This window comes from Homalodisca vitripennis, chromosome 4 (assembly GCF_021130785.1).
Source record: "Homalodisca vitripennis isolate AUS2020 chromosome 4, UT_GWSS_2.1, whole genome shotgun sequence".
NCBI lineage: Eukaryota > Metazoa > Arthropoda > Insecta > Hemiptera > Cicadellidae > Homalodisca > Homalodisca vitripennis.
The window spans coordinates 114812177-114839972 of record NC_060210.1 but is presented as its reverse complement, the minus strand read 5'-3'; the positions used below and the strand labels follow the sequence as shown (position 1 = coordinate 114839972).

At 34.7% G+C, this 27796-nt stretch overlaps 1 protein-coding gene across 7 annotated transcripts in view; it reads left to right on the top strand.

Moving 5' to 3' along the window:
* LOC124359964 overlaps window positions 1-27796 on the top strand; it is a 52241-nt gene that overhangs the window by 3616 nt on the left and 20829 nt on the right. For 3 of the 7 annotated variants that reach the window (XM_046813165.1, XM_046813161.1, XM_046813160.1), the window contains exons 2-5: window positions 6221-6295; window positions 7169-7240; window positions 7560-7631; window positions 24648-24743. In XM_046813165.1, coding sequence (XP_046669121.1) covers window positions 6221-6295; window positions 7169-7240; window positions 7560-7631; window positions 24648-24743 — 315 coding nt within the window. The remainder of the gene's footprint in view (window positions 1-6220; window positions 6296-7168; window positions 7241-7559; window positions 7632-24647; window positions 24744-27796) is intronic. The other 4 variants (XM_046813163.1, XM_046813164.1, XM_046813166.1 and 1 more) reach the window with 4 other exon arrangements.

Below are 27796 nucleotides of genomic sequence, written 5' to 3'. Positions count from 1 at the left end.
CGTCATATTTTCTTTGCAAAGGTTGGCAATATCAGCTGATCAACAATTAAGTTCATGAAGTAATATTTGAATAACCTTTATGGAGGTTTTTGTATTGTGGCGTGTGAAGATTGTATTTTGTGAGATCCTGTGATTATTTGGAAATATTTTATACAAGTGTATAAAATATTTTATTAAATATTTATTTTTAAAATATTTTATTAAATATTTTTATAAAAGTGTATGTAATTATCTTAGTAAATAATGGCAGATAATGTAAATGGTATGTATTCGTTTGAAGAGTATACGGACATGATACTGATTTACGGCAAAGTTAACAAGAATGGTTTAGCTGCAGTTCAGGAATATCGTGATACTTTTCCACATCGAAGAACACCTGATCGCAAAACATTTGAAGCTGTGGAGAGACGACTTAGAGAAACTGGTAGCTTTAAACCGAAGCGAATAGATACTGGTCGTCAACGTAGCGCAAGGAATTATAATAATGAACAAGCAATAATAAATGCTGTAGAATTATCACCAACCACAAGCACCAGACGATTATCACGTCAGTTAAATATTTGCCAGTCAAGCGTATGGCGGACACTTCATGAAGCACAGTTGTACCCATTCCATATAACACGTGTTCAAGACTTATTACCGCAAGATCTTAATAAACGGAAGATGTTCTGCCGCTGGTTAAGAAGAAATTGTTTACGACATCAGTATTTTCTTCGACGTATTCTCGTTACTGATGAATCCTGTTTTACTAGAAATGGAATTGTAAATTTTCGTAATACCCATACTTGGGCGTACGACAACCCACATGAAACTGCGACGAGGCATTTTCAACATACATTTTCAGTCAATGTATGGCTTGGTGTTCTGGGTGATAATTTGATTGGTCCATTTTTCCTCCCTAATCGACTTAATGGAGTAGCGTACTTAAATTTTTTTAAGAACAAACCTGCCTAGCCTCTTGGAAGATATTCCTGTTCAAAACAGAATAAATGCATGGTTTATGCACGACGGAGCACCTCCACATTTTTCTAATGATGTGAAAAACTATTTAAATGATACATACGGTAGACAATGGATTGGTCGAAATGGACCAGTAAAATGGCCACCACGTTCTCCTGACCTCACGCCAGCAGACTTTTTCTTATGGGGTTGGATGAAGTCAATTGTTTATTCAAAACGGATTAACACCATAGAGGAGTTAGGTAATCGCATTACAGAGGCGGCAGAAACTATCAAGAATGCTCCAAACGTTATGAAACGCGCTAGAAAAGAGTGGATTCGTCGTGCGAAAACGTGCATTGCTAACAACGGAGGACACTTTGAGCAACTATTATAGGTGATTATTACAGTTTTATAAAGGTAAATACATTTTATGTTAATGTTCAGTCTAGAATAAATGATCAGCTGTTACTCACAACCTAAACATTAGTTAATATTTTATGCAGATAAGAATATGCATTTTTGTGCATCTGTTTTATTTTTAAATAAAGCTAAATTTCAATACCTATTATTAATTTTTTTCCTAAGTAATGCACATGAATCTTTTCAGAATTAAATGTTCTACAAATCAGTTTAAGAAAAAAATGACCTTTATTTAACATTTATGGAAGTAATCTTACGTTAAACACAAAAATGTGTTATTTCTTTGCACCAATTCTTGTGTTTTACGTAAGATATCTCTGAAAGTATTGCATTTACAGCTCTGGGACGAATTTTAATAAATTTGTCAGATATAAAAACATAAAAAACAATCGTATTTGTATCTTTGTAACTACCTTTACCATTTTTATACGGCCTGACTTCACCAAGGGTTCTGAAATCCGGGCGAAATCTTTCGCTAGGCGTAACTCGCTAACGAAGCGTTTCCGGGCATATGGTTATATGAACTTTTTTACTTGTTTTTAGCTATAGAATAATCTCCCGAGAGATTGCCGTTTAGTTTTGAATCACCCTGTATATATATATATATATAGTGTGTCTGGTGAATAACATACTGTCATTAAGTATCAGGACAAAAATTTTGAGAGATTAGGTCAGCCTACAATGTTAGTACAACCCTAGCTTGACAATGAGAGGAATTATTCTACCAAAATTCTTGGTAGAACTGTCAATAACTTTATACTATATATTAATTATTTTATGTTATAGATACTTAGAGTATAAAACAATGAAAAGTTTGTAGTGTAGCAATCAATCTTTAATTCTATAACAGTGATGAAATAAACCAAAAATAATATTCAATATAATTATTTAGGTACCATGACGATAACTGCACCCTAGCAGTTAGACCACGGTTCTCTAATGACAAGGTCAGGGGTTCGTATTCCAGGGAGGTCACTGAATGATTGGAAATGGGTTTGGACTGTTGATATTTGTGGACTAACCACAATATTTACTCAAACTGTAAAAATGCATTTACATCAGACCTCATTTTCGTTGCGACAATACAGAAAATAGTTAAAGTACTTGTGCCTTTTTTTATATTATCTTTTCAATATTCCAGAACCTGTGGTATTTCAGAGTTCTTTCTGCATAGGATTTACTAGGATTTGACTTTCGTCATCTTATTTTGATGGGAGGAAATAGTTTGAGCTCTTCTTTGGTATTATGTACTTTATTAAATACAGTGGTCAAAGTAAGAAATGTGGGTTAAACTTTTAGAAGTATGGTAGTAAAAGTTATAGATTACCTCAAGTAAAAGTTTCTTCTAGGTCTATTTCATATGGTCCAGCTCCATCCACTTCATATAGTACTTGACTTCATCTATTATGTAGCAGTAACTTATTGAACAATTAAATTTTGAATTCTGAAGTGTGGCTGTTGTAATATAAACATCAATACCAGACACTTATGCCTGTCTCCCAATCCATACCCATCCTTGAATCAACTCCACATGTCTTCGGGTATTTTGTTACAACTTTAGAATTTGTTACAGTTTTTCATTGATCATTTCACAAGAACATTTTCAAAGAACTGGTATCATTAGAACGTTTATTTTTTTATCCATTGTAATTTATTTGTGTTTGTATCTTGTTTTATAGCTTTTTGTTTTCTTTTTTTTAACACAACACTTAACTTTGATTTTCTTTTAGTTCTACTTCTTATTTTATTTTTAAAATCTAAGAAATGTTTATAACTTAATATTATTCATATTGGATTTTGACACTACCTTAGGATTTTTATATCGAGTTATAAATAAATAAAATAAATTTTAGTGAACTTAAGCAAAAGTTCACCCATATAATTATTATAAACTCCTCTCTGCACACAGACAAATTTTGTATGCAGCGAGAAATTCCATCCATTATTGTTGTAGTCCAGTCTGTACATTTCTTTGGCAAATAAACATATTACAAAACATTTTATTACAATTTTTTACTGAAAATGTGTAAAGTTTGAATGAACATGAAAGTTATTTGTAATAAAATAAAGTATACCCTAGTCCAGTATTTCCCGAACTTTTGACACTTAATGCTCCCTTGAGGTTTGTACTACTTTCCGCGACGCCCCACCCCTCAGCTTTTCTCAGTAAGGTCAATGAAGAATAACTATAAAGTAGTGTGACTTTATAATTCACATAATAATTCATTCACATCTGTAAATATATGCCTGTATGCCTATTATAATAATATATAGCCATAATAAAAATATCAAGTACAAACCATGTTTTTAATCAATTGTGTAAAACTATGTACTATTCATTATTACTGATTTTTAAAGAACACTATTATTTTATTGCTGTAAGACTTGAAGTATTACAAGTAAATATATAGAGGAAAGTATGCTAAGTATAAAGTGTTGAACATTTTAAATATTGTTTTAATAATTCAGTGATTGCTTCGTAAAAATTGCAGTTTATCTAGTCAGATTATACTTACTCAAATTCATCACAGTTCATAATATTCGTTTAAAGATTCTCACCAATCGGACATACTTGCTAAAAGTCTATGTGAAGGTTGAGATTTTTCCTTTAATTAGTAAATCAAAATCTGGATTTATGTTCGAAACTGTAACACACACTTCTTTTTCAGTGTTTTAAGTTTGGTCTGTAATTTGATTTGATGATACAGCTGAGAAGCCCACCTCACAAAGGTGGGAAGTAGTAAAAGGTATCAACACAAGCAACGCTTTCCTGGAAATTTGCGGTTTACTTTTTCAATCTTACACCAAAACTGTAGCATATCATTCGTTTTTAAACTTCTTATCAATAAATATATCGGTAATGATATTGTTTTTATTCTTTCTGATAAGCATATGTATCGTGTCTCAGCTTATACACCCAAGAAAGGGGGTTACCAAGAGACAACCAACAAGAAATACTGAAGAATAAAACATGAGAGGTTAGATCCCATGTTCCTGTACATTTGTTAAAACAATTTTAGGAGTGTTTTTAATGTAGTTGTTTGCACCACAATATACAATGTTAAGTATATTGTGCAGTTCTTTAATGAGATGTTCAGCGGCTAATGCTTCACCATGGATCATGCAATGGGACCAAATCACAATGGTTGCTTTCGCTCAAACAAGCTTGAAGCCTCCTTTTTCAACCCACCATTGAACTGCCACTATCAGTAAACTAGTTATTATAACACATTTTACCAGTCATTTTCATGCTTCTTGGTTTTTCTGGGTGGAGTGTGTGGAGCATCAATTCAACACATCCCAAGAAGTAGTGGTGATTGCGCTTGTGGGTCTCACCAGAATGCTATTCATGTGATGACGCAGCAATCTCTTTTGTTTATGCTTAATTGTTTTAATATAAAGGTAATTTATGGAACTGTAGGTATATTAATGATAATTAAATAATTCGATATGACATTACAAATCTAGTCTAGAGTGAAGGCGATAATAAATATTTTATGTTTTATATCTCCATATGATATGATATTTTTTTAATCACCGTAGCTCAACTGCTACGCATACTTTGGGAAGCACTGCTCTAGTCACAAACACTACTGTTCTTTCTAACAGTTGGATGAGCCCCTGAGCACTCATCTTGAACCTGCTACTGTCTATCCACCATTCTTCATACCATCCAAACCCTGCTGTGTTTCAAAACTGTTGTGGCTAGTAATTGTATACTCTTTTAATCATTTTGTAAAACATATCTTGCAAAATAACCATAACATTCAGTACCATCTTTATGGTTCTAGTATCAGAGCTCTAATATGCTTTGTATAATTGTATGTTCTATAGTTCTTTTTCATACCTCATGACCTCAGAGCTTTGCATACGAAATCTTGTGCAAAATATTTATACCCTTCCATGTCTTCTTTGGTGTTTCAAACTTCTAAATACATCTTCCAGCATTCCTGTAATTATTCTTCCCAATTTCTGAGCTTTCATTATATATTTGTTAACACGTTCAATGCTGATGACGCCAGTTGGCGTCACATGGAACGTGCCTTGTATGCTGATGACGCCAGTTGGCGTCACTCCCACCTTTTTGCAAGCCAAAACTTGTAGCCATATTATCCTGTCTTATCAGTCAGTAAGTTGTTGTTTTTCAGAGTGATTACTCGTGTAATAAGTTATACTTATTAGTTTAAGTGTTCGTTTTGAGTTTAAATTATCAGTTTAAATATATGTTATAATGAGTTATAATATGCCGAGTACCTCTCGTGAAACCCAAGATATGACAATAAGTGAAATTGACCGCGAGTTGAATTCTGACACGGAATCTGAAGCAAAGGTATTCGTAAAGACAATTATATCAATGTGAGGCGTGCGACAGTAAACCTGGCCTATGTCTGGGTGACTGTTTTATAAATCACCACAAGTAAAAGTATAAAAGTGTCAATGTATATAGTGTAAATATAAACTTGTTGTGAATATTATATTTTGTAAGGAATAAAAACTATGGATACTAGGTAAGTACCCAATACATTTATCAATACTTATATTATAATTCGAGTTAGTTTCGTAAAAACAAGAACGACGCTACTTGGCGTCATCAGCATATCCCATCAAAACCAGATGCCATATGCTGATGACGCCAAGTGGCGTCATTTATTATTTTTTACATTATATTGCTAATTTTTTAATAAGGAGGACATACCAGTTTCATTCAAAATTAGTTTTAACTGCTCCTGGTTCTTTCAAAAAGAAAAATTTAGAAATACTATAAACATGGTTTATTCTATAATATTAATAATATTTTCGAGTTTGCCACCATTCACTAGATTCATGTGAGACTAATTTTTTAACTTCTTATATCTAGAGTTACATGGATAATAGACATCACCGGCGGTTCAGATTAGGTGATGAAGACCTATATTCGAGGAAAAGAATGAAGGTAATGTTATATGGATATTACTGCATGATACATAGTATATTATATTATTGAAGCCACAGTTACATCTCTCGAATTGTGTGGGTCTACACAACCAAAATAATAGTCAAAAATCATGCTATTCATTCCTATAATATGATTTAGGCTACACAATTTAAAACATGTTAACATAAATTCAAAAAATTTAATAGTATCAGATAGTGCAATATACAAGGTGTTTTCCGAAAGTAACAAGAATCTTTCAATTTTGCAGTTTTAAAGCGTCTATTTGTCAAGATTTGTTTATTATTTTGGTACTCATGCTCTTGAAATATAATCAAGTTTCCAGCTGTATTCATTGTTTACTTTTCTGTTGCAGTTGCTAAGTTTAGACATGTTTATGAATTCAGTGATTTTTGTTTGTTAAAAAGTGGATCAAAAAATTGATATCAAATATTGTGTGAGAATGTTTAGAAAGTGTGGAAAATGAAGTGTGCACTCGCAGAAGATGCCGTGTGCACGAAGAAATCCGAAAAAGTAGCACCCTGATTTTTTGCATAGCAATTGATGACATGCACCGTGACAATGTAAATAATTCACCCGCTTACACTTCATTGATTGTTTGTGATTTTTGGCAAAAAAAAAAAACAATACTGTAACAATGCCCCAGCTTCTACATTTTCCAGAGATAGCTATGTGTGACTTTTGGGACTATTTTGGAGGTGACAACATCAGTGTCGACGAATAAATAAATATAAAAAAAAAATTAAATTTCCTGTTACTTTTTGAACGTACCATGTAAATTAAATAAAGTCAGTCATATTTTTGCTGTAAAATCACCGTTCCTGAGTTCCACATCATTCAGGTAAAACTAATTTTTAAATTTCTTGTATATAGAGTGACCTGGATGACAGATATCACCAGCGGTACAGATTAGGCGAAGAAGTGTATTCAAGGAAAAGAATGAAGGTAATGTTATAAGGACATTACTGCATGATACCATAGTATATTATATTGTTGAAGCCATAAAGTTACATCTCTTTCAAATTGTATCGCCGTATCGCCTACACAACCCAAATAATAATCAATAATCATGCTATTCATTCATGCAATACGGTTTAGGCTATATAATTAAGACAATGTTAACATAAGTAGATATATCAAATTTAATACCATCAGATAGTGCAAAATAAATCTCATAAAGTCAATCATAATTTTGCTGCAAAAACACCAATACTGAGTTCTACATCATTCAGGTACAACTAATTTTTTAATTTCTTGTATCTAGAGTGACATGGATGACAGATATCACCAGCGGTTCAGATTTGGTGATGAAGGGTATTCAAGAAAAAGAATGAAGGTAATGTTATATGGACTTTACTGCATGATATCATAGTATATTATATTGTTAAAGTCATAGTTACAGCTCTTTCGAATTGTATCTGTATACACAACCAAAATAAATAATCAATAGTACATTATTCATTCCTACAATATTGTTTAGGCTGCACAATTTAAAACATGTTAACCTTAATTAAAAAAATGTATTAGTATTAGATAGTACAATATACAAGATGTGTTCTGAAAGTAACAGGAATCTTTAAATTTCGCAGTTTGGAAGCGTCTATTTGTCCATTTTTGTTTATTATTTTGGTACTCATGCTCTTGAAGTATAAAGTTTCCAGCTGTATTCATTGTTTACTTTTCTGTCGCAGTTGCTAAGTTTAGACATGTTTATGAATTCAGTGATTTTTGTTTGTTAAAATAGTGGATAAGAAAATTGGTTTCAAATATTGTGTGAAAATGTTTAGAAATTGTGGAAAATGAAGTATGCACTCACAGAAGATGTTGTGTGCATGAAGAAATCCGAAAAAGTAGCACCCTGATTTTTTGCATAGCAATTGATGACATGCACCCACCTTGACAATGTAAATGATTCATCCGCTTACACTTCATTGATTGTTTGTGTTTTGGCAAAAAAAAAACAATACTGTAACAATGCTCCAGCCTCTATTTTTTCCAGAGATAGCTCCGTGTGACTTTTTATTTTCAATAATAAAAAGATCCTTAAAGGGCCTTTCTGTTTTATATTAATAGAAGACATTAAAAGTGCATCGATAAAGAGCTAAAGTCTATCCTATGAATCGAGTTTAAGAAGTGTTTCAAGGATTGGAAGAAGCATTTGCCCAAGTGTTTGGAACATGTTAACATAAATTGAAATAAAATTTAATACCATCAGATAGTGCAAAATAAATCACATAATTCAATCATATTTGCTGTAAAAACACAGTTTCTAAGTTCTAAAACTTGCAGGTGAAACTAATTTTTAAATTTCTTGTATCTAGAGTGACATGGAAAACAGATATCACCAGCGGTTCAGATTACATGATGAAAAAGTGTATTCAAGGAAAAGAATGAAGTTAATGTCTTTTTTTGTAGTTTGTTTTTGACGATAGAAGGATTGTGAAGGAAATAGGATTTTTCCTATTTAAATTTTTACTTAAATTTTTTGTTATTGTTCAGTGATACAAAAAATCAGTAACACTACATTTCGAGATATGCAATCTGATCTCTTATTTAGGTAAATAACTAACCTAACACATACTTACAGACTAGATTAAAATAAACAAATCATACCATAGCGTTGTGACACGCGTAAGTCAGGTATCACAACCACCATGTTGTGTGTCAACTTGTTTAACTCTAAAACATGCACTAAATAAAAGACTATACACAACACTAATTATTAAAACTGGACTACAGAATACAGGTCACAATAGGTTTGCATTCGCCGAACAATCACCCACGATCGACCAGAGGCCAATAGCAAATGGCAATTGTCATGGCAGAAACAAGATGGTGGGAAAAAAGAAGGGAACAGGAGTGGGCTTTTTTTATTGTAACTTCATGGTAGATGAACTTCTTAAAGCCATATTGTGACTCCGCATTGGTTTATTACAAATCTAATCTATTTGATACTTTTGGTTTTCTTTTTAGTTCATTTTCAGAATTGGCATCCAAAGCGGCCTAATTTTGACTGATGGTTAACTAATTGGTTGGTCTGCCAATTGTATGTACATAGCCTCGATTAATTTCCTTTTAAAGAAATGAGTTTCGGGATGCTTTATGTTGGCTTCATCACAATTCATATGATGGTCTTCAGACCAACAATGGTGTGCAATTTTTTACTTTTCCATTAGACCTTTTCTGTTGTTCTTTTATCCTTACGTTTAATGGTCTTTTCGTCTCGCCTATGTATTCCCTATTGCAACTTACATTTTATGCTGTAAACACAGTTTTGTAATCCTGTTTGCTATTTTTGTTTTGTTTTTAAAGACAGACGTTTCAAAGAGACTTTGTCTAAGAGTATTATGTGTTTCAAACGTGGTTCTAAAGTTGTACTTTCTACCTACTCTTCTAATTTTCTCTGATAATCCCGGCACATAAGGGATTGACAAAACGCAAATTTATCGCTATTCTATTTTTCTGACTCAGGAATGATTCTTCTGGTTCGTTTACACTTATTTATTACTAATTGAGGGTATGTACAACTTTCTTAAATTCCCCTTTTAGTCCATCTTTATGTGAGGATAAGCTCTTTGCTCTAACAAATAATGAGTAGGCCACTTCTTCTTTGACAGATTTGTTATGGATTGAGTGATAATTTAAATATATTCCTATGTGTGTTCTCTTTCGAAAAACAGTAGTCTTAAGAACATCCCTATCTCTTAACACACACACACACATCCAAAAAAAGGAAGCTGGTTTTGGACTTCCACTTCCATTATGAGGCAGATGGAAGGAGAAATACTATTAATGTGATTAAAATAATTCATTCAATTCATTGTCTCCATGAGGAAAAGAACAAAGGTATCATCCACATACCTCCACCAAATGGTCAGTTTGAACTGAGCTGAAGCCAAGGCTTTTTACTCAAATTCCTCCATAAAGATATTGGTGAAAATATGCGACAGTGGAGAACTCTTGCCATCCCATCATCTTGATGGTAAATTTGACCCTTGAACTCAAAATAATTGCATTGAGTGGATAGTTCTAACAGTTTCGTAATTACTGGCACAGGAAGTTTACTTCTTTCCTTTAATGTTTGATCTTCTATGAGACGCGATTCAATGATTTTGAGAGTTTCTGGAACTGGTACATTTGTGAATAGACTTTCAACATCAAAACTTACTAGTTTGTCAGTTTCAGTCAACTTCAAGGATTTTGACTTTTCTATAAAATCCCTGGAATTTTTTATAAAAGAGATTTTCCTACCAATGGTGCATCCCTCTTCAGCGTATTATTAGTTCTCATTATTCACCTTGCAGGGAATTGTCTATAGTCCTTTTGGACATTTTAACGCCATTGGTAGGAAAAACTGACTCTTTTATCAAAAATTCCAAAGATTTAAAGAATATTTGAACATTGCAGATGGTGACTGTAATTTTTCAGATCAGCTGAGAAATGTTTGGATCCACTGAATATACTTTATATGATCGAAAAATGAAGAAAACCAAGAGTATTTTAAAATGCAATAATTGCCTATTCATTATGACGTTCAACGTAATGCTTGGATAACTGAAAATTTATTTAAAGATTGGTTTTTAAATTACTTTGTCTCACAGGTTAAGGATAATAAACAAAAAAAACTGAATCTGCCAGAAGACAGCAAAATCCTCTTTGTTTTGTACAACTGTAAAGGCCATCAAAGTCTTTATTGTAACAAAAACAAGTTGGTAACTCATACAGTTGAAGTCAAATTGCCACAAGGCATTACAATACAAAAGTATATACTAGTTACGTCTTTATTGGTACATCTCTACTTAAAGTTAAAATATAATTCAAGTAATAAAATCCATTCTTCACAGAAAATTAAAACTAACAATTAACAAATGGTAACACAGGTAAAGCCAAGTACAACAATTAAAATTTTTTTTCTCTGCTTAAAGAGGAGGGGGAAATCTCTATCAGATACCTAGTGGGTACCGCCTATCCTTGATGGTTCCCCCTGGCATGTGAGGCTCTCACCCACTAATACTCCCCGCCCTTTCATCTTCATCCTGCAAGAGTCGGGACCACCAGTTAGTATTACTTCAGCTCTTAAAGGGTCTTTTAGCTTTCAGTTAATTCATAGCTTCATTTTTGGGTTGGTTTATTCCCATGGAGAGCCTCTGGTTTTACGTATCGATTTTCTTAATTATTCGAGGTACGTCCTCCCATGCCCCCTCACTCTCCAACATCTTCCCCACAGTGAGTTACTGCACCCCATTTCTTCTCTCTGCCTGCCACCATCAGCATACAGAGAATGTATGTTCCGCTGTGTCATCAGCCTCATGACAGTACCCCAGCACTCTGCAGTTTAGCTTTTGCCTGGCTTGTGTAGGTAGCTGCGGAAGCTCCCATGTGCGCTTAAAAACTGGGTGACATGGTAGTCAGTGTATCCTTGTCCACGACCCACTCTCCTCACTCTCCTTTCTCTGCTGATCCCCACCTGTCCTGCCACCATCTCATGATTTGCATTCTGGCCTCCCCTTTTCTCATCCCATTATAAATTTTGTCCTCTCTCTCTCTAGCTTACAGCTCCATGGGAGGGACTCCTCTCACGACGAAAACCGTCTCTCTGGATATCGTCCTATATCCACTGCACACCCTCAGTACAACCTTGCATTGTAACTTGTCGAGTCTCTTCCTGGCTATCTTCAGTCTCAAAGCCCGGTACCATGCTGGTACTGCATATAGAACATCGAGGTGATAACAGATGATAGAAGTCATCTGGTTCCTTGCTTTGGGTCTCTTACATTTGCCATTAATCGTCCAAGAGCCATAGTTCTTATATCTGCCTGATGCACTACCTCCTGTACATGTGCATGGAATGTCCTCCACTGGTCTAACCATACGCCCGAGGTACCGGATCCTCTCCTTTGCTGTGATGATGAACTCGTCAACCACAGTCGTTACTGGCTCCAGGAACACTCTTCTTCCTGACATGACAACTACTTCCGTTTTCTCTGGGGCAAGTTTCAGCATGTGAATATCCCTTTGTACTGCCTCATTTGCACATGCACTTAGCTCCTTTTTGGATATCCAAACGCAACTACTGCCAGGTCAATGGCGTACCCCACAACTACTGCTCCTTCTGGCAATTGCATCCTTAACACTCCGTCATATAGGACATTTCAAAGCACTGGTCTTAACACAGATCCCTGTGGAACACCACTTGACATCTTGATTTCTACTTTCGGATTCTCTGATACCACCCATTTGTTGTTGCTGAGGTAGTCAGTCAATATTTGAAATACAAAACTAATTACCACTTAAAGTTCCATTTAAAGTAATGCATAGTGATGATAAAATGTAAAAACATCCATTACATATAAAAAATTCAAAAAAGTTAAACATTAATATCACAGATGGTGCTTTAATTTTAAATGTTTTTATAGGTGCTCCTTTGTTCAGGGACTTTTAAAATCGGATTGTGATGTAACTTGAATTTCTAAAGAAATTTAATATCAAGGATGTTATGTATGCTATTGCACTCTCATAGTCTCAAGTTATAGAAGTGATTGTACAAAGGTGCCGGAGTAAAACTTTGGAAACCAAAGGCAATTAGCAAAGATGGTTCAATAACTCAAACTGTTGAGGAAGAAAAAAAATTTGGACGTAGTGACTGAATTGCTTGATGTTAGTGGATCTAGAAACAGTCCTTTGGCAAATATTCCCGAAGAGGAAATTGTAGATTGGGTTGAGATTGATAAAGAATTTTCCTATTGAGAAAGAATTTACAGATGGAATAGTTGTTCAAAGTACAGTCAATCCTCAACCCGTGAACTTTAAGAGCATGTGTCAGACGATGAAGAATAGTAGAAAAGGATCGAATCAGCTCGTTTGAAGCGGCATATTCATTAAACAAGTATATAACTTTTGCTGAAGGAAACTAACATTATAACTGTTCAGAGATCATTGGTTTGCATATTGTGAGAAGTTTTTGAGATGTAATGCAAATGAGATGTAAATTTACAAAATATAGTAGGATTCAACTAAATTCTAATTTACCGTCCTGAATATCAATTCAAAGTTTACTGTAGGCCTTCTTTACTTATTTTGGCATATATTACGACTTATGCTTAGTGCGAATGTTGAGTTTAGCATGACACTCTTTTGGATCTCTTTAGACGAATGTGACTCCAGATTTCAGGAATCAGGTCTGCGACAGCATCAGATTTCAGATGCTTCACGTAAGAGAAAGGTGAACTGGAGCTGAACTCAACATTTGCATTGTATTAACCCTTCCCACCATAGCTTAGTTATGTAGTTGATTTTAGTAGTTATGAAATTAGGTATAGTAATGTCAGTTAATGTTCTGTTTTTAAAAATGTAGTGAACAATAAAAAAATGTTTTTTTCTATATCTTACAGTAATTTTTAATTTGAAATGTTTATCCTTATGTCAATGGTAACAGATGCAGTACTGTATTTGCATTTTAACATTATGTTATAGCTGTATTCTTTTGTATGAATCATGATTCAGCGATCACCCATGTTATTGTCCGATGATCCAGAATTTCTGGTAATCCTGCACCAGAAAAGTCACTTCAAAATAAACAAAATCATACAAAAAAAAAAACTAACAGGATATTCATTATTCAATATCTTTTTAGAAAAAGCTTAAGCCATGTGGGATCTGACCGTCCTTGGGGGGAAATTTCCTCAGACTTTTGTCACGTAAACTTTGTTGGACTGAGGCTATTAAATTGGATTTAAAAACTGGGAAGCCTCTTTTAGCCATGGCAAGAACCCAATTTTTCAACATCTCTTCGGCATTTAAACCAAGACAAGGTGCAGATTCTTATCTTCTTTCCTCATTCAGGGCAGATTTTTCTGTGGCTTTATATATCAAAGTAAATCGAGGGATGTCAAACATTTTACTCACAGAAAATGCACTTTCTCCTTTTTTATAAGGATCTAATGCGCAGTTGTTTGTGGCTGTAGGCGAATTTTGGCTTTTTCTTGCAGCTCGATTTCTTCACAACAGGTGGTGACTGCGCATTTTTTTTTTTTTACAGGAGCCATCTGGAAATAATAAATTATGATCAATGTCTTTGAAGGCTTAGTGGGATCCATCAATATGGTTAGACTTAACACTTCCCAGGGTCAATGACGGTTATATACGCCTAACTTAACTGTTCCCGGGGGTCATATGCGTATATTTACGCATACACTTATTTTGGCCAAGCGTCAAATGCGTGTATATACGCATAATCATGTTTACGAATATCCTTATTGTTTGCAGTTGTCAGCTATTCCAGCTAATCGGGAACGTGATATAAGTAGTTTGGCGGCAGTATGGTTGGAGGGGGGGGTGGTGCCGGAGTGGCTTGATCTGCTTGGGGGGGGGGGAGGGGCTTTAGTGGCAACTGAATGAAGGTCATTGTCGGTTGCCTCTTTGTTAACTGAGTCGCTCTCCACTCGCCGTACTGAACTAAAGTTGTTAGACTGTTTCATACTTGCGTACTGAACGGTTGTCTTTGTGTTTCTGTATTGCATAATGGCGCGCAACCCGGACGATCGTGACATAATTGACTGGCTTGACAGGTCAGTATCAGAAGGTGATTTTAGTTATGAGTCTAATGGTGATGAAGACATGGACGTTGATGAGGATAATGGGACTGGACTAAAGGGGATAGGAACATTGAGTGCAACCGAAGGAAGTGGGGATGAAGGATCTGTTGCCGATGCCGCTAGTGGAACAAATGGGGAACAAAGTGATGTGGTGGGTGATAACAGTTTTGACAATGATGACACTCCTGACGTGTGGGTTGACATTACACATGATGACAATGGCCCAGTAAGTACCATTCAGTCTAAAATTGTAGATCCTGGACCTGTATTACCAGAAAGCTTTGATGAAAATACCACTCCCTTAGAGTACTTTGGTTTATTTTTTGACGAAATACTGTTGGATGAAATATGCAAAGAAACAAACTTGTTTGCTAATAATCGCAGAGCTGGAGTTACTAGCCCCAAAAGTCGGTTCAAAAACTGGACTGACATGAAAGTAACAGATCTAAAAGCTTTACTAGGAGTGATTTTGAATATGGGTATTCATCCTAGGACTGCAATGAAAGATTATTTTTCTGTGAAATGGGTTGATCGAATGCAGTTTTTTGGAGATGTTTTCTCTCAACAGACATTTTTATTGTATTTGTGGAACTTGCATTTTTCGCACGAAGCTGGTACCGCTCGTGATTTGAAAATAAGATCATTGGTTAATTACATTAAGGAAAAGTGCATGCTTTTTTACAACCCATCATGTCATATTTCAGTAGACGAAAGCACAATTTCATTTAGGGGCAAAGTCGTTTTTAGGGTGTATAACCCCCAAAAACCGGTCAAGTTTGGCCTCAAAGTCTATGTCCTTTCTGATAGTAGTAATGGGTATATATATACAACTTTATACCATACATGAGTAAACAAGAAATCATTCCAGGGTCTCAACTTCTGAAAACCACACAAATTGTGTCACAATTGTGTGAATCTGTAGTTTACGTGGACAGGTATTATAATAGCCCACAACTTGCTGAGGAACTTGAGAGCAAGAATATGTATGTGACTGGTACTGTTATGCAAAATCGCCAAAATATGCCAAAGTTTCAAACTAAAAAGATGAAAAGTGGAGACCTTCAAACATTTAGAAAGAAAAATGTCGCTGTTCTTTGTTGGAAAGATAAGAGACCTGTTACAATGTTGACTACAAAACACAAGGCCAGTAAAAATGACATGACACCAGTTCCAAGTAGATTTCCTGACCAGCCCCCAATAATGAAACCAAACTGCATAATTGATTACAATAAACATATGGGCGGTGTTGACAGGAGCGATCACTTTATAGCCAACTATCAGTTCATGCACCGCAGCCGGAACTTGTACCGAAAAATGTTTTTTTGAATACTTGAGGTAGGAGTTGTGAATTCCTATATTCTGTGTAAAGAAAAACAAACAGCTTGTGGAAAAGTGCCCATTACGCACAAGAACTTCAGACTAAAACTGATTGAACAGCTTGTATCTGATCGTGTTGCTGCTAATTTCAATCACCCTGAAAAGAGAAGACCTGGAAGACCACCAACTGCCGAAGCCAAAGAACCACGGCTAGACGGAAAACTTCATCTCATGGGAAGAGACGCAAAGGGTCATCGATGCCATGTCTGCTACAAAAAAATCTGCGAAAAGAAACTCTATTTTTGTAAAACGTGTGTCAACAAACCGTTCTTTCACCCAGATAGCTGTTTCGAAGCTTACCATACCATGGAGGACTATGTGAATGGACAGTGATAAATCTCCTTTGTCATATGATTAGTTTTTACTTTATTTGTTTTGTATGTTAACCCTAATCATGTAATACAAACTTGTTTTTAATCATAAAATGTATTTATTACGCTAAACCTAAACATCAATTATATTTATATACACATGTCAATTCGTGGAAGAGTCAATGACGCTTATATACGCATACTGGTCTATCACACAAAAAAGGGCGGGAAAAATTATTTATGGATAGATTTCCATTTTTCCATGACAGGTAAGCAATTTAAAATCAAATTGACTAGTTTTGGTCAAAAAAATTTTTGTTACCCTAACACATGAATAATAGGCAATCTAAGGCTACATTAAGTTGACCCTGGAAGGGTTAATTTTACTTTAATATTAAAGGCCTTGATGCAAATGCAAGTTAATAATAAAACTCAAAGATTTCTTTCTTGCTTGTTGAGTTTGTAAGTTAGAAATGCATCATTGCTTCTAAGGTATTACCGGTAGTTATTGTGTCTTGTCTTAAATGTTTCGCCTATATTTTTGTCACAATCTGCAGTAAGTCAGCACCAGTATTGAAATACTATTAGGCTATTACAATATTTAGATCTAGTCATATGAGAGTTGTCAGAGACAGAACACTTATTTTCTAGTCATTTAGCCAATGACACCTGGTGTCAATGACTAAAACTTTACACATGTTGGAATGTTAGTTATTGACAGTGACATAACCTATAAAAGAATTTACTCAATGCATTAAGTAAATGCTTAAAACAAAGTAAATTTATTTGGGCAAATGCCTCAACTTATAAGGATTGTCTAATTAGGAAAATGTGACAGATGAAATTGGTTAATATCTCAAATTACCTCATAAGTTTTTCATAAGCTTCCAGAAAGAAAGTACTGTATACTCAGTTGATATTTTCCCTCCAAATGAAACTCTCTCCAAAATTATTAAAACAGTTGACACCATTGAAAAAAAGCCTGGACTACCATATGGAATGATAAAAAAGTCAAAACATTAGCAGAAAACTTAGTTATTGCCTAATAAGTACTCTAGTGTCAAACACTAGCAGTTTACCCTATACATTCTTCTAATATCAAAATATGTTGGATTTGTTTTAAAGTTTGTTATATGTCTACCTGTAGACATGTAACAAAAAGTGTAAGTGTAAGAGCTGCTCTTTTTAGTAGTATGAGTTTCATTCTTACAAAATGAAAACTCCTGTAGGTATGAAACTTGGAAATACAGGTAGTTTTTTTCTTCTCGCTCTCAACTTTGCAACTGGCTCTAACCATGCACCTGCTGTCTAATCCAAGTGATGAGTTTAATACAGCAGGGATCACTTTTGGCTGGTTTATACCTTCCAGTTGAACCTACCACTGGGCACAACAAAGAGTAAATGTTGAGATTCTGGGGTGCAAGGGTAATTCGATAGGTCTAGTCTACTGCAGGAGATGACTTTTGGAGTTGGTGGGGTTCATTCCATAAGTGTCTGAGGTTCTCCTCCTTGCCTGCTTTGACTGGAGAGGCTGGTTTAGAGCTGGCCTTCTTTCGAGGGGACATAATTGAGATTAGTGCCCTAAACTCTTCCTCATGGATCTCGATAGCTGGCAGCCCCTACACCCTAACCTTACCCATCCAGAATATCCTGTCACTCTGGAAGCAGCACAAAGGTCCTTATAGGACTAGGTAAAATTTATAAGCTTCTTCTCCTAAGAGAACAAAAAAAGTTATGAGATTTATCAGAAATTTCAATTCATTTTTTGGATGGTTTAGTTCATTAGGAACGTACATAGATATCATATTTATCAGGGTTAAATCCCAATTTGATGGTTAAATATGTCATAGAAGTGGAGATGACACAGCGACCAGTTACGGATCGCTAACCACATTAGAATGAACCTAGATGAACTCAAAATGAGCTCCTGGCCAGTGCAAGCATTGATACTGCATGTATGTGCTGTGTTTTAGTTAATTGTTTGATACTATAATGCATGCATGTTTGGTGTTTTAAATTATAGTTTGATACTGTATCTAATGCATGTATGTGTTGCAGTTTAAATTCGAATTTTATACTGTTAAGTACTGCATATATATGTTGTGGTTAAAATAATTGTTTTGTACTATATATACTGTGTGTATGTTAAGGTTTAAATTATTGTTTGATACTGGAAAATACTATGTTGAAGATAGGGTACAGGTCTAAGTTTACCTCAGAACGGTCATTTTTATTTTAGTTCATCCACAATGTACTTGGTAGTTGATGTGTATGTTAGCTCATATCAATGTAGTATATCACAATTGTATCTTGGTCGCATGTATCAGTAAGATATATCAGATTACTTTACACACATATCGTTAGGCTGCTGTGTCAGCCCTGATATCACTTTCTCTTATCAAAGCATTCTATCAGTTTAGTATGTACTCTGCAATGTAATTACAATTTAGAACTAATTTATCAGAGTTTTTAAAAAAACCATGTTATACTGAAGTTATAGGTAATATATAGGTTGGGTAGAGCCAAATAGGCCCTTCACTGTTTTAGTAAAAGCACTCTAGAAAACTTAGAACTATTGTGACTTGTATGTGCTTGCTATGGCAATTCAGGAGCAAACCTATAGGGAGTAGGGAGGGATTAAATTCCATGAAAGTTTCACATTTTTAGTATTGTCTTTTCATCTTAAGATACTTGTGTATTTTTAGTGGTAAAATGTTTGCAAGTGTATAATTAATAATAATAATAATAAAAACTTATCCACCCGCAAAGAGATATTCTCGGTACGCCCCTGCGACTATTAAGTTTTTCACTCTTTTAAGAGTAATCCTGAGAGGTGAAAGAATGAATTTAAGAAACTAGTTAAAAGAAAAGAAGAACCTGAGTTACTTCTTTAAATATATTAACTGTTTACTAGAGGCTGACAGGTTCCAAAATCTCCAAATCGACTACTCAAATCCCTTGGGGGTTAATTATTTAAGGCAAATGGTAGCCTAACTGAGAGTAGCAGGTGACATTAGTTTTCCTGCTGTAGACGCATTTTCCGAGTGGACTCTCACCTTGAGAGGAGAATTCCTATTCTCTGGGGGAGGGGATAAAGAACCAGTTAAGAGGTTGCTAGGTCTAGAGAGTAATCAAGCAAATTCTTTACAGCAGAAAGGATTCAATGGGCTATTATATCCTTTGAGTCCTTCAAATCACTGGGGGCAGATGGAGTCTTTCTGGCCCTTCTATAAGATATCCATTCTTTTAAACAACCCTGTTTAGAAGCAGCTATTCTATTGGGTTTATTCCAAGGAACTGGAGGACGACATTGGTGGTGTTTATACTGAAAAATTTAGAGACTCGTCTCAGCCTGTCATACAGATAATTACAGCCTGGAAAAGGTGCCCCCAAGGATGCCCCTTCTGTCTGCCCTTTTCTGGGTGATGGTGGTAAATGATCTCTTGGCCAAATTAGAAGAAGGGGGTATAAAACTACAATGTTATGCTGACGACCTAGTGCTAATGACATGGTCAACATGACTGATTTGGAATGTTTGAACTTGCCTAACTTAAAAATGTTTTATATTAATATTCAAGGTTTGCATAAAAAAGTTGAACAGCTTGAAGAGATTTTAAAATCTGATAATTTTAATATTGTGTGCCTCAGTGAACATTGGTTACGGGATAATGAAGTGACTTATAATGTACCCGATGACTATTTGGTTGGTAGTGCATACTGCCGTGTGACACATATAAGAGGAGGAGTAAGTATACTTTTATCTAATAAATTTGTCACTGAGAAATTGAACGTAAATAAATTTTGTGAAGAATTACATTTTGAGGTGTGTGCTATCAGGCTGATTGAATTAAATGTCATTATTATTTCTCTGTACCGTTCCCCTGAAGGTAAAGTAAATGTCTTTCTGGACAAGTTAGATCAACTTCTGAGATTTTTAATCAGACTTAGGCCTAAATGTAAAGTAATAATTTGTGGAGATATTAATGCTGACTTTGATATCCGAAACACCTCAAAACCTAGTGTAAATGACTTTTTGAACTGTCTCCGGCAATATAATTTGTTTTGTGTAAATAATTTGCCTACTCGTGGAGAAGCCTGTTTGGACAATGTTATTACTGACCTCTGCCCTAAAAATTACGAGCTGCATATTTTTGAACCTTTGTTGTCAGATCATAAGGCTATTCAAATTATGGTTTGGTTGGCAGAGAATAGGCCTATCAATAAGAAGACTGATGGCCCCGGTAAAATAAATTCAAGTAGGCCTTCAATTCAATTTGCAAGAAGGTATACAACTGTGAACCTGGAGGGGTTTAAATACTGTTTAAGTAAGGTAGACTGGAATTTTATTGCTCCTCAGAATTGTAACTTAACAGCAGAAGAAACTTTTGATTTGTTTCATAATACATTTTTAGAAATTTTTAATCAATGCCATCCAATGCAAGAGATAAAGATTAATAAACCTAATAATAGAACTAAAAAGCAAAATTTAAATTAGTATACCCCAGAGCTAGAGAACATGAAAAAGCAAATTTTGTGTTGTCATGACATTTATAATAGAACGAATAATGATAATTTACTCAACTTGCTGAGAACTCTTAGAAGGCGCTATAGACTGGCTATTAAAGAAGCAAAGAGACAGAGTAATGAAGATTACATAGAAAATTCAGTCAATAAATGTAGAGCAGCATGGACAATCATTAACAAGGCATCGGGGAAGGAAACCCTACGCAGTCGGTCCAGTAATATTCTGCCTGATGAATTCAACTCACACTGTGTGACAGCTATTGAAGAGATCAGTGCCAAAGTGAAAAGTTCTGTGAATAGTGCAAATCAATGTCTTAATAAGTTATTGCCTCCATTTGAGGAGTGTGTTTTTTGTCCTGTCACTGTAGATGATGTTCGTAAAATTGTTTTATCTCTAAAAAATTCCCATTCTAAAGATGTGTATGGATTAAGTAGTATTTTAATTAAAGCTGTTATTGATTATATAATTGAGCCTTTGACATATTCTATTAATTGTTGTGTATTGGAAGGGATTTTTCCAACATGTTTAAAATTTTCAAAAGTTGTACCTGTGTATAAAAATGGCTCACTTGATTGTCCGAATAATTATAGGCCTATCTCATGTGTACCAATCTTGTCTAAGGTAATTGAGAAATTACTTAAACATCAAATATGTATTCATTTGAAAATCTCAAATTATTTAGTTCTAGTCAATTTGGTTACCGCACTGATTGTTCAACGGTTAAAGCTGTAAATACTCTTGTAACTAATGTTCTCTTAGCTTTGGAAAATAATTGTTGGGCTCAGATCACACTTTGTGATCTGAGCAAAGCATTTGATTGTGTTAGACCTGATATACTGGTGAACAAATTGGAATTCTATGGGTTTCGTGCAAAGAATTTGAACATGTTAAGGTCCTATCTTGCAAATCGCAAACAGGTTGTTATGGTTAATGGAGCTTATTCCCAAGTGGCTGATATAAATATAGGTGTGCCACAGGGATCTGTGTTGGGTCCTGTTTTGTTTATTATATTTATTAATGATTTAAGTTTTAATGTCTCTAGTTTTACTACTATATATGCTGATGATACCACTTTGTTAAATAGTCACACAAATTTGCTTTACTTAAACAACTTGGTAGAGACTACAATGAATGAAACTGTTAACTGGTTTAATGTAAATGGTCTCTATTTAAACGCAGAAAAAACAAAACAAATGTTAATAACTCTTAAGAATATTAATAGGCCTATATTTGAATCTGAAGTTTTTATTAAGTTATTGGGGATAATAGTGGACAACAGGCTATCTTGGAAACAACACATTGATTATGTATGCAAGAGATTATCTAGGGTTATTTACTTATTGTGTAATTTAAAAAAAATAGTATCACAAAGGTATATAAAAATGGCCTACTTTGCATTTTTTGAAAGTATTATTAGATATGGTTTAATAATTTGGGGTAATGGTACAGGCATTGATCAGGTGCTAGTAATCCAAAAGAAGGCTGTGAGAATTTTAGCGGATGCACCTGTGTTAGATCATTGTAAACCTTTGTTTGTAAATATTGGTGTTTTAACTGTTATAAATCTGTATATTTATGAGGTATTAGTAGATGTAAGAAAAAAGTCACACATGGTTTTGAAAAGAAATGATGTTCATCACTATAATACAAGAAATAAAGATAAGTTAAATGTAGATAGAGCTAGATTAGGTAAAACCATGAATTACCATACAACCTTAGGCATTAAAATGTTCAATTTGTTACCTTATGCTGTTCAAACTTTACCATGTCAAGTTTTTAATAATAAATTGTATTCTTGGCTAAAAAATAGACCTTTCTATAATATTAATGAATATTTTAGCTGTGAGATCGTTCATAAGGATTTTTAACTTTAGATTAGGCTAGTAATTTAAGCCTTAATATTTGACGAAGCCTATTGTAATTTTATTGAAAATTATTAATGGCCAATAAATTGTCTATTGTCTATTGTCTATAATGGTCAGGAGAAGGAATAAAGACCTCACTCAAGAAGCCCTTAACTTTATAACGAACAGGTGTCATGGGGAGGATCTGAGGATTAACCCATCAAAATGATGTCTAAAACCTACACCAGAAAAAGTAACTTTTAACTAACTCCGTCTGTTTTGGAAAATACTAGATTAATGTTTTCTGGAGTAGTCAAGTATCTAGGGGTAGTTCTAGACAAAAGGCTGACATGGAATCCACATATTGAAAACCTTTTATCTAAAGCTTTCTGTTCTTGCAATTGATATAAATGAGGACTAAAACACGATGATATATTGGATCAATGAGGCCTTGTGTGGTGGCTGAAAGGAGAACAAAATACAGCAGCCCAAAGGCTACAGAGTCTTCCAAGGCTAGCATTTGTAACCATTACCGGAACAATGAGCTCCTGTCCAACTCTGGCACTGAAAGCAGTACTTGGGATACATTACTCTGGGACAGAAGGTGAAGAATACAGTTGCTTTAAGTTCTGAGAAGCTGTTGAGTAGAAAGGTGATTAAGCTTACCTCCTCAGAAGGACACCTGGCAATAATACAGGATTCTCCTGAGGCTGGCATGATAACTATGTGTCTGAGTGCATAGTAAAGAAATACACCTTTGAAAAAGCATATCTTGTCTCCATAGGAAATATAGATAAATGTATTTCAAAGAAGGCCTCCCCTACTGAAGGGGTACTGAGGTTTTACATTGATGATTTATGTCTAGACTCTAGAGCAGGACATGGTGTACGTGGACCGAAGGGCAAAGTCATGGTAGTTGAAACACAGGTTAACATAAAGGAGGCCTAAAAATGCAGAGTATTTAATACTTCCAGACAATCAGTCAGCATTAAAGGTGCTCTGCACCTGCTCCTTTGACTCAAAGACAGCATAGGAATACAGTAAAGGAACTTGCAAATATGAACAAAGTTGCCCTTGGCTGGGTGCCTGACCATAAAGGTATATGTGGCAATGAAATAGCTGTTGTTCTTGCCAAGATTGGTTCTGAAAACCTTTTGGTAGGATCAGATCCAAATTGTGGAGTAGCCTTCTCCTACAGTAAAGCTCTGGTAAATGTTAGATTAGAGACTTGGAGAAAGGCCTCAACACCCAGGCAATCAAAAATGTTTATCTCTTGATATGCAAGAGGAAAGTTAAGACTCCTAAATCTAAGCAAGGAGGATATACGACTAGTACTTGGGATGCTGACAGGACACGACCCTCTTAAGAAACATCTGAGAATGTAGGTCTAAGCCAGACTGATGAATGCAGACTCTGCGGAGAGGTAGAAGAATTAGCAGAACGCATTTGGCTAAACTATCCTGCTATCTGAAAAACAAGAAAAAATCCTAAGAGCTTATCTCCTCAGTTCAAAGGACATCAGAAAACAGGAGCCCTCAAATCTCATAGTTATCAGTAAAAGCCTCTTTGGTAATTTGAGGGTCTAAAACATAAATAAGAAGCCTCACTTTTCTTTCAGCACTAAGTGCAGAGACTTTCTATATAAAAAAAAAACAACCTGAAAGATTTTGGTATAATTAATTCTAATTGATAATGAATTAGTTTCAGGACAAAGAGTGGAGAGTAGTGGAAAAGCCTCCTAAGAAAACTTTAAACAAGGAATACTGGCATGAATGTATTGGTTCTAAGCTTCATAAGGTTTGTACTCTCAACCTGTATGTTTTTGTTCACTTTTGTATTAATCTTCTAGTGTAGATGTTTTTTTATGCATGTAGGAGTATTAAGTAACAATTTTATTTGTGCATTGTCTGAAGAAATCCAAAGAAAGTCAGTGACGAAGAAGCTCAAAACAAACCTTAACATCGTTTCAACACCTTCGTATGTAAATAGGTGAAGTGGCAGTCTCATTTGTCACTGTGTAAAGAACGAGGTGACTGAGTTTAGAAATACTCATCATTAAGGTAAATGGAATCAGTCTCATTTAGTGTTGGGTGACATCATTTCGTCAAGTCTGAGTCAGCATCAGATAACAGATGCTGCAATAAAAGGAAGTTGTATTGGAGCTAAATCCAACATTCAAATTGAATCAACCTCTCCTCCAACTATAGCTACGTTATGTGTAGAAAACTTGGTTGCTCCACTGTGTTTAGAGATCATGTCAGAAACATCAAAGTGCACCTGATGAGACTATGAGACTGCCACTTCACCTATTTACAGGTGTCTCTGATGTCGAAAAGATGTAAAGGATCGTCTTGAGCTTCTTTGTTGCCGACTTTCTTTGGATCTTTTCAGACGAACATGATTCCAGATTCCAGGAGTAAAGTCCGAAATAACGTCAGATACCAGACGATGCAATAAAAGGGTGGTGAACTGGAGCTAAAATCAACATTCAAATTTAAGGGAGTGGTCTTATTTAGTGTTTTTGTCACTACAAATCAATTTATCTCCCTACTACCTCAGTCCACAAATTAGTCATAGTCACATAGGTCAAACTGCATAATTGCATCAAAGTACAACTATACAGCATGTGGAACATGTTATTCTAATATAGCATGGGTTGACAACAAACTGGAAATTAATAAAAGCGTTGTAGCTCCAGACACAAACTCAGCAACACTATAGTAGCCTTGTTCTAGCAGGAGTACTTTGACTTTATTTTACAAAGATTTTATTTTTTTTCTGCCAGCCCTTACTTGAGGAGGCAGGAAATTAAATAGCTTCGTCCCATTTTATATGAGATGGTTCTGAAAGAGTCCCAATTTTATGTGTGAGAATTTTAATGGTATTCTGATGAGAATATATACCCATGAAATGAAAGCACACATTCATAGACATGGTAATTTTGACGGATTAAATAATACAGTATTTAAATTGGAGGGGAATGTAAGAAATTTACTATCTGAAAACAATGGTTTACCAGAAAATCTACTAGGTTCCCTATAACATTCTTGATAGTATTTTATGGAGCTTAAATATAAAATGACGCAGTATTTTCATATTCCTGGCAATGTTGCTTATCTTACATGCACTTATTTGAGTGTTAATGAAATAAGCTACTGTTTTTTTTTTTGTTCAACTCTTGTACATTTGTGACGGGTTTTTATTTTTGTTGTATTCATCAAACTGTTTGTTTGTGCAAAGTTTGGTACATAATCTTTTATAAATAAAATAAGTAGCACAGTATTTTAATTTTTAGTAAAAGTTAAATTAGAATTTTATGATTCTTAGTTAGAAGTTACGAATCTACTCTTTTAGTATATTTTAAAATTGAGATCTCTTATAACTCTACAAGTACAAATAAGAGAGATAGTGCTTGAAGTTTAATATTTCTCTTATAGGGCTGAAACAAAGTTAGGCTCTTGTACAGCCAACTCTTAAGGTTTACTGCTAGTCATTTCTCTGCTGGTGTACATACAAATGTAATTAGTATCCATTTCGCACACAAGATAAAAATCTATCAAATAATGAAGCTCTCAAGTGAAAATATGAAAAACTTATCCCTGTCTTTCCTTAACAAATTTATTAAATAGAACTGGGCTATTAGTAAGACGCACAATGTGTATTATGGGAACTCCAAATTACCTTTTTTTGAGTTAAGATTCCACAGCGATAACTGGTACCAAATCTAGTTCACCGAAGGTTTACATTTTCCCTATTTATGAAGATGTGTACAGAGCCGGAAAAGCATGCAATTAGGTTGTATTTCCCCAAGTCATATGCATAAATTGCTGGAGCATTTCCTACGGTTTTGCAAGTGTGTGGTAAAAAAAATATTTAAAAATCAATTCAACAGTTTAAATAAATTTTTTAATTTGTGTGTTATAAAAACAGGGTATTTTTTACATATAATATTATAATTTAATTTTTATTTACATAAAAAATATAGGTTATAACAAAAACAAAAAAATAAATTTCAAATTTGAATTAAAATGTTATATACAGGGTGGCGCAAAAGTCACTGGACAGTTGGTTTTAAGAAGAAAAAAATAACAGCAAGACGTAGTACAATAATTTTCGTCCGTGATGTAGATCCAAAGAAAGTCGGCAACAAAGAAGCTCAAGACGATCCTTTACATCTTTTCGACATCAAAGACACCTGTAAATAGGTGAAGTGGCAGTCTCATTGTCTCATCAGGTGCACTTTGATGTTTCTTACATGATCTCTAAACACGGTGGAGCAACCGAGTTTTCTACACATAACGTAGCTATAGTTGGAGGAGAGGTTGATTCAATTTGAATGTTGGATTTAGCTCCAATACAACTTCCTTTTATTGCAGCATCTGTTTCTCTGTGATGAAAAATAACTGCAAGGAAGCAGCGAACAATCAAAATTGGTTACAAATTGATTTTTGCTGGGATATTTGTTTGTCAAAACATAACCAAGTTATGTGTAATATTAATTAAATACAAATTGTCTACTCGGTAGACGTTGCGACACTCAAAGGGTTAATGTGACAATTCCCAAACCAGTAGCGACACACACATGCAATGTAACACTGGCCTTAAGTTTTGCAACACTCAAAAGGTTAATGTGACAATTCCCAAACCAGCAGCGACACATGCATACAATGTGACACTGGCCTTAAGTTTTGCAACACTCAAAAGGTTAATGTGACAATTCCCAAACCAGCAGCGACACACGCATACAATGTGACACTGGCCTTAAGTTTTGCAACACTCAAAAGGTTAATGTGACAATTCCCAAACCAGCAGCGACACATGCATACAATGTGACACTGGCCTTAAGTTTT